The sequence below is a fragment of the Sinohyriopsis cumingii genome, unplaced genomic scaffold (assembly GCF_028554795.1).
Source record: "Sinohyriopsis cumingii isolate HCF-2022 unplaced genomic scaffold, ASM2855479v2 utg001923l, whole genome shotgun sequence".
NCBI classification, from domain to species: domain Eukaryota; kingdom Metazoa; phylum Mollusca; class Bivalvia; order Unionida; family Unionidae; genus Sinohyriopsis; species Sinohyriopsis cumingii.
Window position 1 is genome coordinate 637,660 of NW_028316083.1, and position 17,920 is coordinate 655,579.

Sequence of the window (17,920 nt, forward strand, 5' to 3'; positions counted from 1 at the left end):
TATAATTGTTGAGCCCTGATCAATTTGATGAGTAAGAAAACTAACTTTTATTAGTCTGAAAAATATCAGGATGTTTTAGAAGGCTACTATTAAGAGTGCACAATTTCTTTTAGCTGCAAATTTCAATCAATCACTTAAAATGTCTCTTGATGCAAGTGATGTAGGGAGTATTAACTCGAGAAGAAACTTATTGTGTGGATAATCCAATGTGCAATTTCACTAAACATTCAAACACTAGAGAAATTATTTCACTATCCCGGAATACTTAGGTTGATTTTTGGCTTTGCAACAAACTGAGGTGTGTATTGATTCACCCATTTCTCCGAATGCTATATTCACTGATTACAACCCTCTTACTTTAGTCAACAAATTTAGGAACAAAAATGAAAGGTTACCAAGATGAAGTTTGATGTTGCAACAATATCACAGTAGTCTTGAATGTGCGATATGTTAATGGTCTTGATGTATCATAATGATATAATCCTGATCCTCTTTAAATGAATTCACTATCATTTCAAAGTAGTGATTTAGTCCAAAATATATATGAGCACTTTGTGATTCAAATGAATAATATTTAAACAAATGCTTCCTCTCAAATTATATCTGAATTCAACTATGATTTTAGATACTTAACTTAAGGTAGAAATTAATAGTTTCTCTTTAACCCATCCACAGATAAAAAATTAAGGCACAATAAGATGATCATGATGTGGGCCAAAAGGTCATTTCCAGAATATTCTAAGTTGTATCAGGGACATAATGTGGGGCCCAATGTGGCCGATTGGTCTAAAGCGCTCTCCGTTACGGATCACTGTCATCTCACCTGTCTGCGTGGGTTCGAGTCTCGAATTCGGCCAATGTGGGTATGTGAGAAAGCTTGCCAGTAGCTTCTCGATTGTCAGTGGTTCTTTCCGGGAATTTCCCGAGTTCTTCCTCCACCATTAATACTGACCGCCATGTATAGCCTACCGTGTGCTGAAAAATTGCGTTAAACCCTACAACAACCACAAGGGACATAACGATATGTATAGATGAGCATTACAATCCACAATCATGGACAAAAGTTCAACACAAAATATATAGTTATAAATAGATAAATATATTAGCTGATTAAATGCCAATTCATTTATTATTTTCTTAACTCAAAACAACCATTTACAAAATATCCAACCCCTAAAGTGTGCATAATCATTCATCACCATCATTGGCGACTGTCTCGAGAGACCTTGCGAATAGCGGCCTTGGGGTGTTGTCTGTCTCTGGGATGTTGACATCGTCTGCTGTGGCTGTGAAGGCCTATTCGTGAGTGACAGTCCCTATTGCAGTTGGTGCAGACATACTGGGCAGCCTGAGTTACTGTGGTAGCTGCCGCGTTCTTCTTTCTCTTACGTTTCACCGCCGCCAGCTGGCCTCTCCTTGCATCAGCGACTGATATGCCCTTGCTTACTGTTAGTCTCCAGGTGCCTCGGTCCTCGGCCTGCACTTCCCAGCCATCGGGTGAAATGTCGCATGCCTTCATGTCCCTTTTGCATACATCCTTGAAACGGAGTTAGGGGCGGCCGACTCTTCTCATGTCAGTGACCAGCTGTCCATATAGGATGTCCTTTGGCAGCCTTCCATCCTCCATGTGCCGGACGTGTCCCAGCCATCGAAGCCGGTGTTTGCTCAGCAGGGAGTACATGCTGGGGGTACTTGCACGCTGCAGGATCTCGCTGTGTGGAACACGGTCTTATCAGCTGATTTTCAGGATGCGTTTTAGGCACCTTATATGGAAGGAGTTGAGCCGGCGCTCTTGCCTCATGTAGGTACTCCAGGTCTCACTTCCATATAGAAGGGTACTGAGAATGCAGGCTTGGTAGACTTGGACATTGGTGTGCTCTGTCAGCGCGTTATTTTCCCACACCCTCTTCGTTAGTCGTGTCATTATGATGTTTGCCTTTCCAAGCGTTCTGTCCACCTCCATATCAAGCGAGAGAGTGTTGCTGATGGTTGACCCCAGGTAGGTAAAGTTGTTGACTGCTTCCAGGGTGACACCGTTGATTTTGATGGAAGGGGCAATGATGGTATCTTGCACGCTGACATTTGTTTTTTCCAATCTGATGGTGCGGAGTGTGCGAGGCCTGGGCCTGACGTCCCGCTTGCCAAAGGACAGTGAAGCGTCTCTCATAGCCTCTCCTTTCCAGGTGTAGTGATCTCCGCAGGACCGCTGTTTCGCTCTGCTGGACAGGGGGTTACTTGCTTATGGTCTCTCCTACTCTATTGTGTCCACAGCAGCACCTTCACGCGGGGCCCCGTTTTCACAGAGCCTGATGTGTGGGGAGACCGAGTACCCAGCGGTATAACTGGGTGGACAGACTGGGCTCGTTAGCCTTGGCAGTCAACCAGTCTAAGAGAAGGGAAACTCTGACTCCAAACCCGAGCAGATGGAGCCCGTTAGCCTTGTCAGGCAGTTCGTCTAGGAGAAGGAAATTCTGATTTAAAACCCACCAAGTCCCATCCATTGGATGATGGCTCCACTGCCTTGTGGATATCTTCAGGAGAAGGAAAGGCTACGGGAGAAAACCCAGACAGAAAATCCGGATTGGAGCCCCCGAGGCGGGTGGGTGTCGACTACGACTTCCTTCATGGCAGCCGCTGCATCCAAAATGGTACCAAATGTCATGCTCACCATTCCTTTGGACCCCACCAGCAAGGACGAGAGGGGGATCCTGACGTCTGGGCAGCCCATGATCTCCATACTCCATGCCCAGGCTTGCGCCCTGGAGAGGATACACCAGTCTCGCTACTGAGTGAGGAAATAACACGGAAGCTGACAGTTTACGGGTTATAAGTCCCACCCGATTGGCGTGGTGGGTCAGCATTGACGGTGGGAAGGATCATCGTGTTCCACTGGCCGACTACCGCCCGCCTCAAGCCGGGCAGCCCCTGGTCAATAAGGTGTTTACCCGCCATCGTCTGCCTGCTCCAGTGGGTGTCTGGAGCTCAGTGTATTGCTCAAGCAGACGGTAACTCCACACCAGACAAAATAAACAGAAACCAATAAAGAAGACTCCAGCTCTTCGATTCGCAAGCTGGAATGTGTGCACCATGTGTACAGGCATCTCCGACGATCTCAGAGAAATGGACAACACCAGAAAGACGGCCATCATCGATAGAGAACTCACCAGACTAAATATCAGCATAGCTGCCCTCCAGGGAACCAGGCTCGCCTCTAGTGGCGCCCTCAGAGAGTAAAACCACTTTCTTCTGGAAGGGTCGATAACCTGAGGAGCCCCGCCAGCACGGAGTGGGCTTCGCCATCAAAAACAATCTCCTGGCCTCGGTTGAACCTCCCACAGGGGGCACTGAGCATCTCTTGTCCATCCGCCTCACCACTACTTCAGGTCCTGTCAACATCATCAGTGTCTACGCCCCCACCCTCACGTCGTCAGAAGACATAAAGGATCAGTTCTATGGGCAGCTGGACGAACATATCAAAGGATGCCCCCAAACACGAACTACTATTCCTCTTCGACGACTTTAATGCCAGAGTATGTGCGGACCACGAGTCATGGCCTACCTGCCTCGGATATCATGGCACAGGAAAGACCAACGAAAATGGTCAGAGACTGCTGATGCTATTGCACCTACCATGGCCTGTGTGTCACAAACACCTTCTTCAAGTGTAAGCCACAAAACAAAGTGTCATGGAAACACCCCAGGTCACATCATTGGCACCAACTCGACTTGGTCATCACCAGGTGCTCTGCCCTTAACAGCGTCCTCTCTTCCAGAACCTACCACAGTGCAGACTGCGACTCCGACCATGCCCTCGTGAGCAACAGAGTGCAGCTACAGCCACACACACTACACCACTCAAAACCAAAAGGATGCCCTCGCATAAACACTGTGCAGATGTCAGTCTCCGCCAAGGTGGAGGAGTATGTGTCTGCCCTTAACAAGGTTCTCTAGGACCTGTCTGAGCACGATGCTACAGCCAAGTGGAACGCCATGAAGGGTGCCATCTACAGTACAGCTATGTCAACGTTTGGCAAGAAGGAACGACCCAGCCAGGACTGGTTCAACACACACCTATCAAGGATGGAACCACAAATCGAGCAGAAACGAAAAGGCTTCATAGCTTACAAAAAATGCTTTAATGAACGGACGCTTGCTGCTGTCAGAAGTGTCTGAAGCAACACCCATCACATCGCTAGACAGTGTGCAAACGAGTACTGGCAACAACTATGTGAAGGGATCCAGTGCAGTGCCAAGTCCGGAAACATCCAAGGTATGTACAGTGGCATCAAGAAGGCTCTAGGCACAACAGTGAAAGGGGTTGCTCTCCTGAAATCTCTGATGGGAAAGAAGTTCATAGACCGTGGGCAACAGATGGCCAGAGCACTACTCAGAGCTATAGTCCCGAGAAACGTCAGTCACCGATGCAGCCCTCAGCAGCATAAAGAATCTGCCCACCATGGAGGAGCTCGACAAAGTGCCAACCTCAGCAAAGCAATCCACTTCCTCCCAAATGACAAAGCACCAGGTACTGATAGCATCCCGGCCAAAGCTATCAAACGTGGGAAACCAACATTGCTTAAACCACTGCATGAGTTACTTTGCCTCTGCTGGGAGGAAGCAGCAGTCCCCCAAGACATGTGCGATACCACATTTGTGACCCTTTACAAAAACAAGGGCGAAAGCAGCGACTGTAATAATTACAGAGGGAACTCGCTCCTGAGAATCACTGGCAAAGTGTATGCCCGCATCATACTCAACAGGCTGCAGCTGCTGGTGGACCATTTGTACCCGGAATCCCAGTGCAGCTTCAGAGAAGGCAGGTCGACGACAGACATGATCTTCTCCCTACGACAAATCCAAGAGAAGAGCAGAGAGCAAGGTCAACCACTATACATGATTTCCATCGACCTCACCAAGGCCTTTGACTTGGTCAGCAGGAAGGGCCTTTTTGAACTTCTCAGTAAGATCGTTTGCCCCCAAAACTCTGCAGCATGATAATCTCTTTCCATGCAGATATGAAGGGAACTCCTCAATCTCCTTACCAATTAACAGTATCATGAAGCAGGGCTGCGTGCTGGCACCAACACTTTTCAGGATCTTCTTCTCCTTGCTCTTGTCCTATGCCTTTGACTCGTCCACGGATGGCATATATCTACACACCAGGTCTGACAGGAGGCTGTTCAACCTGGCACGACTGCACTCAAAGATCAAAGTTAGAGCTGTGCTCATCAGGGAGATGCTTTCTGCAGATGATACAGCTCTTGTGACCCACACCGAGGAAGCCCTCCAGAGACTGGGAGACCATTTTGCTGATGCCTGCATGCAGTTTAATCATTAATGATTAACTAATTAGTAAGTAATATGTTTCCTTCAAATATTTCTTGCTCAAATATTACAAAGCCAAACATTATCAAAAAATATAAACATTAGTCAAGAATGAACATAGTTTGCTATTTATTGTTCAACAGCAACAAATGTTACTAAGACAAACAAAATCAATGGTACGGCTGACTTCTTTTGTGGGCAGAGCATGTTAACGGAAAATTACTTAATTAAATTTATATGGGTTTAACCTGTGCTGGCCCAAATTTGTTATTCGCTAACTCCATTATAAGCCAAGATCTCCAGTTACCCTTTAAAACAGAATTGCCCATGGACAATGTTTGATTAATTATTTGAACACTGGAGCAAGTGGACAGTGTTTGATAAATTATTTGAACACTGGAGCAAGTGGACAATGGTTGACTTCAGCACATGAGGGACAACATTATTTCATAGGTAAATAAACACAAGTTAATATTAATTTCTATTGACATTTATTGCACAGCAATTTCAACATTGTGTCTAAATACCAGTATAGAAACTATGTCTATTCCTGTACACAGAATTTCATCCTCATCTTGTGACTTTTCAAAGTCCATTGCCTTTGGCCTGTGTAAAAACAAAATTCTCTCAAGCTGTTTGACGCCATGATATTTTTAACCCACCTCCAAGCATCAAGGGAATTCAATGGTCATGCTTAATAGCACTAATGCCAATATATATATAATATACAGAAATCAATAATCACAATTACTACTTAATGCAAATGTTCCAAACTAAAAACATATATGTTTATTCTTTGACTGTTTATTCACTAATATCCTTATTATGCATGACCATGTGTTTTTTCAGTGCACAATTATGCCTAAACATTTTATTGCAAACTTTACATTTAAATGGTTTCTCTCCAGTATGTCTTCTCATGTGCATCTTTAAATTGCTATTCTGTGTAAACATTTTCTGACAAACTTCACATTTGAATGGTTTTTCTCCAGTATGTTTTCTCATGTGCATCATTAAACTACCATTCTGCGTAAACTTTTTCTCACAAACTTCACATTTCATTGGTTTTTCTCCAGTATGTATTCTCATGTGCATCTTAAAACCACTATTGTGCAAAAACATTTTCTCACAAATTTCACATTTGAATGGTTTTTCTCCAGTATGTTTTCTCATGTGCACTTTTAAATCACCATTTCGTGTGAACATTTTCTCACAAACTTCACATTTGAATGGTTTTTCTCCAGTATGTATTCTCATGTGCATATTTAAATCACTATTCTGTGTAAAGAATTTCCCACAAACTTCACATTTGAATGTTTCTTCTCCAGTATGTATTCTCATGTGCACATTTAAATAACTATTCCGCGTAAACATTTTCTGACAAACTTCACATCTGAATGGTTTTTCTCCAGTATGTATTCTCATGTGCATCATTAAACTACCATTCTGAGTAAATATTTTCTCACAAACTTCACACTTGAATGGTTTTTCTCCAGTATGTTTTCTCATGTGTACCTTTAATTTACTATTTTGTGTAAACATTTCCCTACACACTTCACATTTGAATGGTTTTTCTCCAGTATGATTACTCATGTGTACCTTTAATTTATTATTTTGTGTAAACATTTTCTCACAAACTTCACATTTGAACGGTTTTTCTCCAGTATGCATTCTCGTGTGCCGTTTTAAATGATTGTATCGAAAACGGTCATCATAAACTTCACATTTGAATGGACGTTATCTAATATGTATTCTCATGTGCTGTTTTAAATGACCATGGTTGAAAATGTTATGGCAGATTCTACATTCAAATGGTTTATCTGCAATATGTATTCTTCTGTGGCTCTTCAAATCATCTTCCCGTTTAGATTCTTTAGCTCAAAAATGACATTTGAATGTTTTGTCTCCACTTTGTTTCATATCTTGCATTCCCTGCCTGGACATAATCCCACGCCATTTCAAATCATTGCTCTGCTTGAACATTTTATAACCAATTTCATATTAGACTGGTTCATTTCACGTATGTATTATATTGTGCCTCCTCAAATTACTCTGAGCCTAAATATTTCATCACAGTCTAATTCACATTTGAGTGGCTTATCTCCAGTAGTATGGAACACTGTATTATGGCGGTACTTAATGTTCTTATCGATACATATTAAAACTGTTTTGTTGCTTACTTATAATCTGTCAAGTTTCTATGATATTTCCTCTTTCTATTCCTATAAAAAAAAAAATTGTCAAACGAAGCGCGTAAATGTAAATAAAACAGCATATAATAATTGACCGAGATTAACGTTATCATGGGGGAACAAGTCTATATTATCGCGGTATTGCCTAACATATGTATGGTAGCAAGCAGGTATTATAATAAACATAAATTGCAACTTACCTATGAGAAGGAATGTCCACGCTTGAACTGGCAGAACCTTTCCACAATAAACAAAACGATCCAATGATCAAACAAAACACACAAAGATATTTAAAGTGGAAATCCACGAATTACAAGATTATAAACTAAAAATAAGTATTATTTAAATTTATATGCATTTTAAATGCAATGTGGGTAAAAAACTTAAATTTATAAACATTTATTATTATTATTATTATTATTATTATATTACTGATTTCAAGACAATTTAACTTTTGTATTCTTATTTATGTACGATAAGTATGATTATGATTACCATGGAATGAAATTGCAGCCTTAACCTTGTAAGGACATGTACGTCAGCATCAGTACATGGCCTATAATTATCAAACATCAAACACTGAACATATTTCATAATCAAACCAAATGCAGGCATAACAAATACGACTGGAGTTTTGTATATGACGACATGTAATTGCGCGCGCGCGTGTGTGTGTGTGATTTGGATGTTTAACGTAGCTTTAAAAAAAAAAATCAGTCATATCGCTACGATGTCTGCAGTGTGGCAGTTTATAGTGATGTCCAGCACTGGGGCATCATGCCGCAGACATGTAGCACGATGTCCCACCCAGTCACATTAACCTGTCACCAGGCCGACCAGTCCTAACACTAACCTCTTAGGGACCGTCCATAAATGACTCCACGCACTTTGTGGGGAGGGGGTTCACACATTTGTGACGATGTATAACGAGAGGAAGGAATTTGTTTAAAAAATTTGTGACGAGGGGTGGGTAGGGGTCAAAAATCGGCCAAAATCGCGTGACGTCGTTTATGGATGGCCCCATAATGCTGAGCGCCAAGCGAAGTGGCTGTTAGTACCATTTTTGTAAGTCTTTGATATGACTCGACCGGGGATCGAACCCACGACCTCCCGCATCCGTGGCGGACGCTCTAACCAGTAGGCCACCAGAGCGGTCACGTAATTACATGCTTTTTACAAATAAAACACGATGTTCATTCTTTATCATTGTAAACTTATACAAATTATGGACATTTTAGAGGAAATTGCGCTACAAGATATTTGCGTCCTTACTGGTTCTCCTTTACATCTGTAAAGAACCGATAGAAGGCGCGTGTCCAAAATGAATCGGAAAATCGCGTTTGCCGCGATAATATAGAGCCCGCGATAATAATACGTTGGAGTAAAATGTAATCTTATCTACATCTTCAAAGCACTACGTGGGATAAATATCACAAACACTTGATTCAGGGGGAGACTAATGACAAAAACCCTATCCTTAATCTTTTTTATGTGTGTGTCGGGGGGGGGGGGCTAAATTAAAAAAAAATTAAAAGTGCTTTTATGTGTTTGTGTTTACACCTAAGGTTCTGGTGTTTGCATTCTTTTATAAAAGAATTTATACCAAAAAATTTTTGATCGGGTATTCTTTTCTTTCTTTCTTTCTTTCTTTCTTTCTTTCTTTAGTGTTATGTAAAAGGTTGTTCGTCCGATCTAAATTTTTATCCTAGTCTGAGTCTCTTCCCTTGTTTGGTAATGGTGACCTTTGCCACGGGTCCCCTAAGTCCTGTGTATACTATGTGAGTATTTGCTATATTGTGTGTGTGCTATAGATGTATATGTTAGGACAGCATCTGAGTCGAATCTCCCCTCAAGTTCTCATCTTGTATATTCAGTTGTTTTGTTTTTTTTATTAAAGAGTTTTATTGAGTTGAAGATATTTAGTTAAATTTTGGAATCAATAAGTTCTAAGAGAATCGGTGCCTTATATAGAGGTAAATCAAACCTATTGTTTTAATGTATGATCTTATAGTGTGGCGATTCTCTTTTTCCTTTTGATTGAAATTTTGAAGTTAATCGAATATGTCCTATAAGAAGCCACATGGTCTTTCATTTCTTTATACATGTTTCTCTTATCGATTGACATATCCTTGTAATTACTAACGCAATCGGCATTATTTTTATCTTCCAAGTTTAAAGACAGAAACGTTTTTAAAGCATAAGTATATAAGTATATATATATATATATATATATATATATATATATCAGGGCTATATTTGCCCCTTCAAAACTATTCCCCATTTGTTTGTTTTGTTTCTTCATTGCCTGCATGCTGGATTTTCTGGGGCTCTTTCGCAGGCCTGGCCACTTCGCTTTGCGCCTTGTGGTATAGCCCTGCGACGTCTGTGTCTCTTACTTCTCCAGTATGCCATCAGATCCCTACATTGTTAAAGCCTTCGGTATTGCTGTTTGGTAAACGTTTCCATCTTTAAAATAATGTATTTATTTATCTGATTTTAAAATTAGGTTTTTCTGGGCTACAAGTTCAAGAAGGTTATGGAGTGGGTCTTCATGTCGAGATTTATAAATCACATTTTCATATGGATTTAGGGTAGAAATGTGGGATAGTTTTGTATACTTTCTGAAAATCACTTTTGTTAATCAAAGGACAATTGTTCTTTCTTGATACCATTTGGAGGTTCGACCAAAAACAAACGATCCAATGCTTACAAAAATGATGTATTGTTGGCCGACATTGTGGTATGTATTATTCAATTCTGTTACTAGAAAAGGGGGAACTCTAGCCCATTCCATTTGGCTGAATCAACTTGGTTAACGGGGCATCGATTGTGTAAACATATAGGCATGGGGTGTTTGGTATGGAGCCTCGGTATTTGGGCACTGATGTGGCTGCAACATTTTAAAGGTTTCTATAGCATAATTCTAATCACCTGGGTCGCCTAGTGGTCTAAGTCGTGTGCACATGTACTAAACGAACAGCCCCTAAATGTTCAATAAGCATATTTCTGAGATCAAGAGGTATAACGCCCAACACTACCAAGCATAATGTATAAACAACAGTATTCAGCTAGAGGGAACCAAAACGTAAGGAGTTTACATGTTCTAAAGTTTTATTTGTTTACATTATTTATTAGTAACACAGAAAGGACATGCATTGATCTCCTGGTTCATTATTTCTCACAACATTGGACTCGTATGTTATATTTGACAAACAAAGTTTAATACTGACAAGAAAATTAAGAAAAAAGGTTGTAATATATTATGAAAATATGTCATTCATGTTCAGTATAAAAAGGAAGATAATAAATGTACTTGAAAGCATGCTGGACACTGAGTCCCGGTACCAAGATCTTCACAAAGATGCTTAGGGTGGCGAAGTCTGTGTTGGAAATTTCGATACTGGATCAGGCACTCTTTCATCAAAATTTTGTACACATTGCTCACCTGGAAAAGAGAAAAATATAATAAAATTGATACCAGATTTATGTTCACTTCTGATTCTTTTAATACAATCTGCCTGCTTAAAACAGGTTTCCTCGCAACATGCTATGTTACAATAATTTTTCTCATGACAGACAGAGAGAGTGACTGAACACAGCTACACAATGTATACAATTATGTATAAGACTTAGCACGACACAACAAAGTATGAAACACTTGGATGCAAAACAGAACAATTGCAATGAAGAAATCACTGTAAACTTAATTATCAGAACATCTTTTACATTTCTAACTTAGCAACATATACAATAATAAAACGAACCTTTGAAAAGCAAATAAAATAAAGCCAATATTATCAAACTGCACTTATTCAAATGTCTCTGTGTCCATTCAACTAGTACTCTTCAGTGATATATTGCAGCATTAAAACTTCAATGTAATTAGAATTAAACAAATTACTTTAAATCCAGCAATTAAGCATTTCTTATTAAAGATAGTGTCTGCAAGAGTTTAAGATTTCTCCATGACATGCTTTTGACTAAATGTATATACATTTAAGAAAATATTTCAATCTACCTATTAAAATTTAAAATGTAAGTATCTACCTCTTACTAATTCAGGCCTTGTTGATGTTTAGAGTGCTTAGTTTTCAAAGCTTCACAAAATCCTTTAGCAGACACCTGGCACTCCAACATAAGTGCTGTCAACTACTCAAGAAGGCCTATGTGGAAAGCAGGTACTGGTTTTTTTGGTGATGATGGCCAAGGTAGCTTCTCAGCATGGTCTCAGCTGGAAGTTCACAGCTGCAAAATTGTATGACTCGCTTATGTTGTCTGGCTGGAAGAAAATGCATGTAGAATATTCAGTCTTTGGTTCCAATGATATGAACATATTTACAGTCACTTGTTGATAAATTCAATTTACAATTAACAGCGAATACAGACAACTGTATCATTTCATGTAATGCATTGGAACAATTGTTCCCATACATTGTTTACTGGAGATCAAGAATATATTATGTCTTCCCAATTTAATTTTTTTTACAAAAATCACTATATTTCTTCTTTAAACCACATGTAAGTCATTAACAAAGTTTAGGTCTTTGACACAGAGCCGATCGTTATGGGCAGAAGCCTATTTTATTTTCAGTCACAGTGAACTTTAACAATGACATGCTGATTCTGAAAATGATAGGTTTCCTCCTTAATTAAAGTGAAAGCCAGACAAAACTCCTGGTAATGGTTCATGGTACAGTTATTGGCATGGAAATTATATAGGGAACATATATACAGACATCATTACAGAATAGTTTGCACCTTGGGCACACGGTTAACAATTTTCACAGCATCTTTTTCAATGAATTTTCTATAATACAAAATCGGGAGGGATACAAAAACAAAGACAAAGCAACCACATTACCAAGTATAACTCACCCATTAGTCTAATGCTAAACTGGTCCATGCAGAAGGGTATTGAAACTGAACCTTCTGCATATCTTGCACTGTAATCCACCAGTATTGTATATCATTTAACCCACTAAATTTGATTCCAGTTTAATTATGTATTCATGGGGGGGGGGGGGAGGGAGAGAGAGAATGCATAAATATCAGAATTCTTAATTTCTAAAGTGACCTATTTTATTCAGTTGTAACATATGCATTTTATCAGCTGGATTCAAGAAGTTTTGTGCAGAGATTTTCAAACAATTAAATGACTTTTCAAGAACAATATGAACTGTATTGAAATTCAAGGATTTTATTTATAAAGGCAACTACCCAAATTCAGGATATTACAAGTATGAATTAACAAATATACATCACTGTATGTGTGGTCTGTATAATGTAAACTTAACCTCCTAACATGATAAAAATGTTAGCACTGAACAAAATCTTAGGATTAAATTCACTGATGAATATCGGATCAATTGCTTCCACACTGCAGAAAGTGACAGCTTCTTTCTAAAATCACAAAGGTTTAAAACTTTTAACTATTTATATATTCACATCTTATGACATATTACCTTTGTCATCTACTACAACAATGTCTTGACGATAGCTGGATATGCAAGTATGATTGTCTGGTTGTGTCCACACTGGTGTATCCACATGAACATATATGAAGGTACTATTCTGGGAAAGATAAATCAATGATTATAATCTTATTCGAGAAACAAATCCGAAAATGTAAAAGTGAAAATAAAAGCAAGTTGCATGACCAATCAGCACAATAAAGTAGAATAAATTAGCTCTTTTGTTGACATAATCTGAAATGTGAAATGGCTTCAATTGCCTTCCCACAATCTCTGTTATAAGAAAGATAAAATCTTGGACAAAGACTAGATTTACAGCCTGAAGTTTAGGTGCCAAAAAATCTAGTACAAGATCAGTCCAAGCAGAACTGGACTTTACTGTACTTTCAAAGCAAATATTCTACCAATAAATACATAAAAGTGTACTTTTCCGAATGTATTCTTCTTTGTTAAGTTATCAGCATGAAGATTTCAATACCACCATTGTTAAGATTATACCTTCTCCATCTTTATAACTTTTCTTAACCAAAGATTTGCAAAAAGTAAGATTATATACAGTTGCATCTGGATACATTCCTATCTAAATAAGCATATACAAACTTTACTTAAAAGAAGCACAAATGCTTATTATCAAGGCATTACAGTATTTTAAAAGATTTCTGATAAACAAAGAATAAACCCTTTAAGCAAGATGTATGTTGTATAATCTTTTTTCCTATACCGTTATACCTTAAATGCTTCAAACGTGTGAAGATGAGGCAGGCTGTGGAAAATACCTATGCAAGACTGACAATATAGTGCTGATGTACCACAATCTATGCAACGAAAACTTTGGTCAACAGTCTGAGTACATGAGATGCAGGTGTGGCTAGGAGGCATAAAGGTCACTTCCATTCCAATATTCAAAAGCTGATGCTGGATTGCAGTCCAGTTTTCCACTTTTAGACTTCTGCTTCTGGTATGTTGTCAATTGGGCACATGGATCTAAAAATAAAGAAAAGAATTTAAGTTAACTAACAATGTGGAAATGTTAATAAATTCTTGCTTAGCATAAATGTGTAAAACATCATCCAACCAATGTTACATATTGTGGGGACATTTGAAAACTAACCAATGTGCACAACACTACCAAAATAGATACAAACTGCAATCATTGCTTAAAAAGTAAAAAATATGTTGGAATTGTTGAAATATCCATTTAAAGTCTATCCACAATTTTTTCCCAGACCATTAGGCAGGACGGGTTGCTGGTTGCATGTCAGAGTACTTTATTATATTTATTAAGTTATGACTCTGAGGCTAATTTCTTGGTGGCCAGGGCTTATAGATTATAGAGATAGACCCCAGGGTAACAATGCATGACCAAGGTCCAAGGTGTTCTTGTATGATATGTGCTGACATCTTGGTCACTTTATCACAATGATCGCACATGCCAACTGTCAAATTTGTCTAACATCACAAATACTAAAAGCCCGTGGATGAATAAAATTTCAAACAGTGTGCATACAATAAAAACATAACTATAATTGACCCAAGTTTTATGCACCCAGCTTAAAGGGTCTAATATAGAGAATTTACACTACATTACACATGTACAACCATGAAGGTCCATATCACAATATCCCAGCGCTTCTATGAAAGGGAGGGAATAAAAACAGGTTAAGAAAAATGTGTTTAAAGCAGTTATGCATAATCGTGCTAACGACACAAGGGCATATAATCAGGATTGATATACACACATTGAACTCTTGGTGGCATTACAATATATACTGGTCGTGATAATACAACCCGATCAATATTTACACAAATTACAGCTTACCCGTCCTCTCTGACAAACTGTTCTTGTCTTTTATATTTATGAATGAATGGCTTTTTACACATTTTTTTTTAAAAGCCACATCCTTTTAATATATGTTGTGGAGCAAATGACATTCACTAGCACATGGACCTTATGTTACATCTCCATGGCAGAAAAAGCTCTATTAAATAACGCAGTGCAGCCGAACAGTTTCAACATTATAACTCACCTTCAAATTCTTTATTTCCTACATCAAATGATGTCTGAATGCCTGATTGTACTGGCACAGTATGATTATCTACTAAAGGCACGTCGTGCGAAATACTTGCAACCAAGTTGTCACTGGCAAATTTATCTGAAAACCTTTCTTATCTGACCCTCATAGAGCTACCTCTCAGAGATATATTTTCTCTTGGCTGGTTTTCTGCCCTTTGTCAAAACCATTATACTACAAAAAATGATAATGCCAATAATATTAATAATAATAAATCTAAAATTAGAGTGATTAAAAGCCACCAGAAAAACATTTCAGAAATCAGTCCAAACATGATGGACAAATGACCAAGTAACTCCTTAACTACTCCACAAGAGTGCAAACAAAACTTACATATTATAATAGAGGATACTACAAGTTAATGGCAATTTTAGAATGTGTACTATTTGAACTGAATTCGCCAATAGTGGTAATATGAATTTAAGCTATGTGAATAAGCATCAAGGTCCACAAAATGTGATAACATTTGCGATATGGCCAATCATATTACACGTTTTTGTGGTATGAGTGTTTTGACAGCATAACATGTAGGCTGTTAAGTGCTTAGGCAACTGAAGTAAAGTGTCTTCAAGGACACACTACATGTAGCTGACCCAAGCTGATTTGATGGTAGGGTTCGAACCTGTACTCTTCTGATCTCAAGTCTGGCACATTACATTAACTATGAAGTCACTTTTAATGATGGCTGCCTTGGTGGCCATACTGGATTTAAAATCTACATTTTAATTTAGGAGAAACTAGGCATCATTTAAATATCTTCTAGTGAAAACTTCTTACTGACATGAATTGTGTCCTTACTGGATGTCAGAGCAGTGCTATTTTCATTTGGAGCAGCTAGAAAATGGGATGCATGTGTAGAAAGTTTTATGGCAATCTGACGTGTATTTTAGGACATGCAGCAATGGCAGGTTTGTGCTAAGGGATGGACATACACTGTATATTGGAAGAGAGATGAAAGAAGAACAGAACATCTCATAAGACCTTCTGGTCTTTGACCAGCAGAGCTAAACAGTACTCAATTATCGTGTAAGTCAATTAGCCCATGGCTAAAGTAATTATTTTATTTCATGTTCTGATGCTGAAGTTCACCGAATTAAGTCATAAAAATATGTTTTCACTAATCATCATATAGACAGAAAAAGTCTTTGAAAATTCTATCATTAATGCTTGTGAAATGAAATAAAATATACTCATAAAAGTCTTTAATAACAACTCGAATAATAGACAGCAAATCGGCAAGTGAACATGTTATGAAAATGTGACACACGGTGGGTGACAAAATCAGTGACACTGTTTAGAATACTGTAATGCATTTTTAAAGTTTTATGTGGAGCTGTCTTTGCCAACTTTTTAGGTGGTTCTTTCTTAACAAAATTTGTGTATATTTAAAAAAAAAAGTGCCTGTAAGGCATATTTCGTAAGTACGTCTGCAGCTTCTAATTAAAAATATCCTTTAATATTATATCTTTCTCATCGATTATTTGCATTTCTACAAAAAACAAGTTATGAAAGTTGCCCAACCGTTTTGAAGCATCAAAAAGTACATTCAGTGACATATTCTGCATAAATGACGTATTCTACATTAACACATTGCCAAGAAATACAAAATGCTGACAAGTCATTTTAGATAAATCTAATTATTTTTTTATTTACATGTGAACAATTTATTATAATAACATTGTGATTCATATCCAATTTTATTTTTGTAGATTCGTATAGCTTCTAGGACAAAATCTTTAAAAAAAATATCTTATAATAAATAGCTATGAACGGTTATTGGAATGCTAAATTATGTTTGTTTCATGTTTCCAATAAACGTGTGCTTCCTATGTGCTATTGAAGTAGCACTGGAATATAACTTATCTTTTTTCGGTAGCAACGGACGTGACGTGCGTCAAAATAAGAGATATACAACAAGAACTTAACGGAAAAAAGGGTCGCTTGGATGAAAGCATGCAACGAAGAGTACTAGAAAATATATCATAGTTATATGTTATCCATACTTTGCAAAATAAATAAACGTTTTCAAAGGAAATGATATGTATCACTATGAACGCTTTACATTTATGAAAAGTAAAAGTTCTTAAGTGCGTCAAAAGCGATGATTCCGACAAAGCATACTTCATCAAGGATGTATTAAGCACACTGATGTACAAAATATTACTTTAAATCCTACTTGGCTACAAGCTAGCCCATTTTGTTCTTGTATTTAGAACCCTATTTACAAATGTCAATTTACTGACAGTTTTAATTTCGTTTGGAACGTACCGGTTTATTCGTCTAGGCCTATAGAAAAAGTTTTATCACTGACCCGATGTTTGCTGAAAATGACGCACATGCGTAAGAACAGTCTATGTGGCAGTTAACACTGTTAAGCCTTACAGGCATATAACGTATACCGTACAGTACAAAAGTATACGTTGTTAACGCCTGAGAGCCTTAACAGTGCTAACAGATTTAGCCTTGAAGGTTTAAACAATGTAGGAGTCGGATGAGTATGCAGGTCACTGCTTCCCTATACTTTCCTATCAAATTTTGAAAGGCGGCGTCTCTCTAATTAAAAAAAGGGAGAATGGTATTTTTTAAAAAGTAAATTAAAATTTATTTTTATTCCAGTTTTAAAATCTTAAATTTATAAAACAAACAAGTTAGAAGATGAGATTATTTCTTTTTGTTTGTAATTTTGTTTTCTTTGACACTCCCCATGAGATGAGAGATGAGAATGAGGCTGCAGTCCGTTTGCGGTACCACCCCTATGCGGTATACCGGAGTCCCTTCCCCATCTCCCCTCCCCCGGTCTTGTATCACGCTATTTCATAATGTCTAGTTGGGTTTAATTTTTTTTATACTGTTATTTGAC

At 38.2% G+C, this 17,920-nt stretch overlaps 1 protein-coding gene and 1 long non-coding RNA gene across 2 annotated transcripts in view; both read right to left on the reverse strand.

Moving 5' to 3' along the window:
- Nucleotides 1-7,372, reverse strand: part of LOC149771365 (uncharacterized) — a 61,783-nt gene extending 54,411 nt beyond the window's left edge. The window contains exon 1 of the mRNA XM_089948548.1: nt 6,133-7,372. Within this exon, the coding sequence (XP_089804674.1) occupies nt 6,133-6,996 (864 nt within the window). The 5' untranslated portion in view covers nt 6,997-7,372. The remainder of the gene's footprint in view (nt 1-6,132) is intronic.
- Nucleotides 7,373-10,833: 3,461 nt separating this feature from the next.
- On the reverse strand, nt 10,834-13,089 carry LOC149771366 (uncharacterized). Its single transcript, XR_016418306.1, has 3 exons — nt 12,980-13,089; nt 11,565-11,796; nt 10,834-10,962 (listed from the first exon to the last, which is right to left on the reverse strand). It is a non-coding gene; the product is annotated as an uncharacterized LOC149771366 (long non-coding RNA).
- Nucleotides 13,090-17,920: the final 4,831 nt, after the last annotated feature.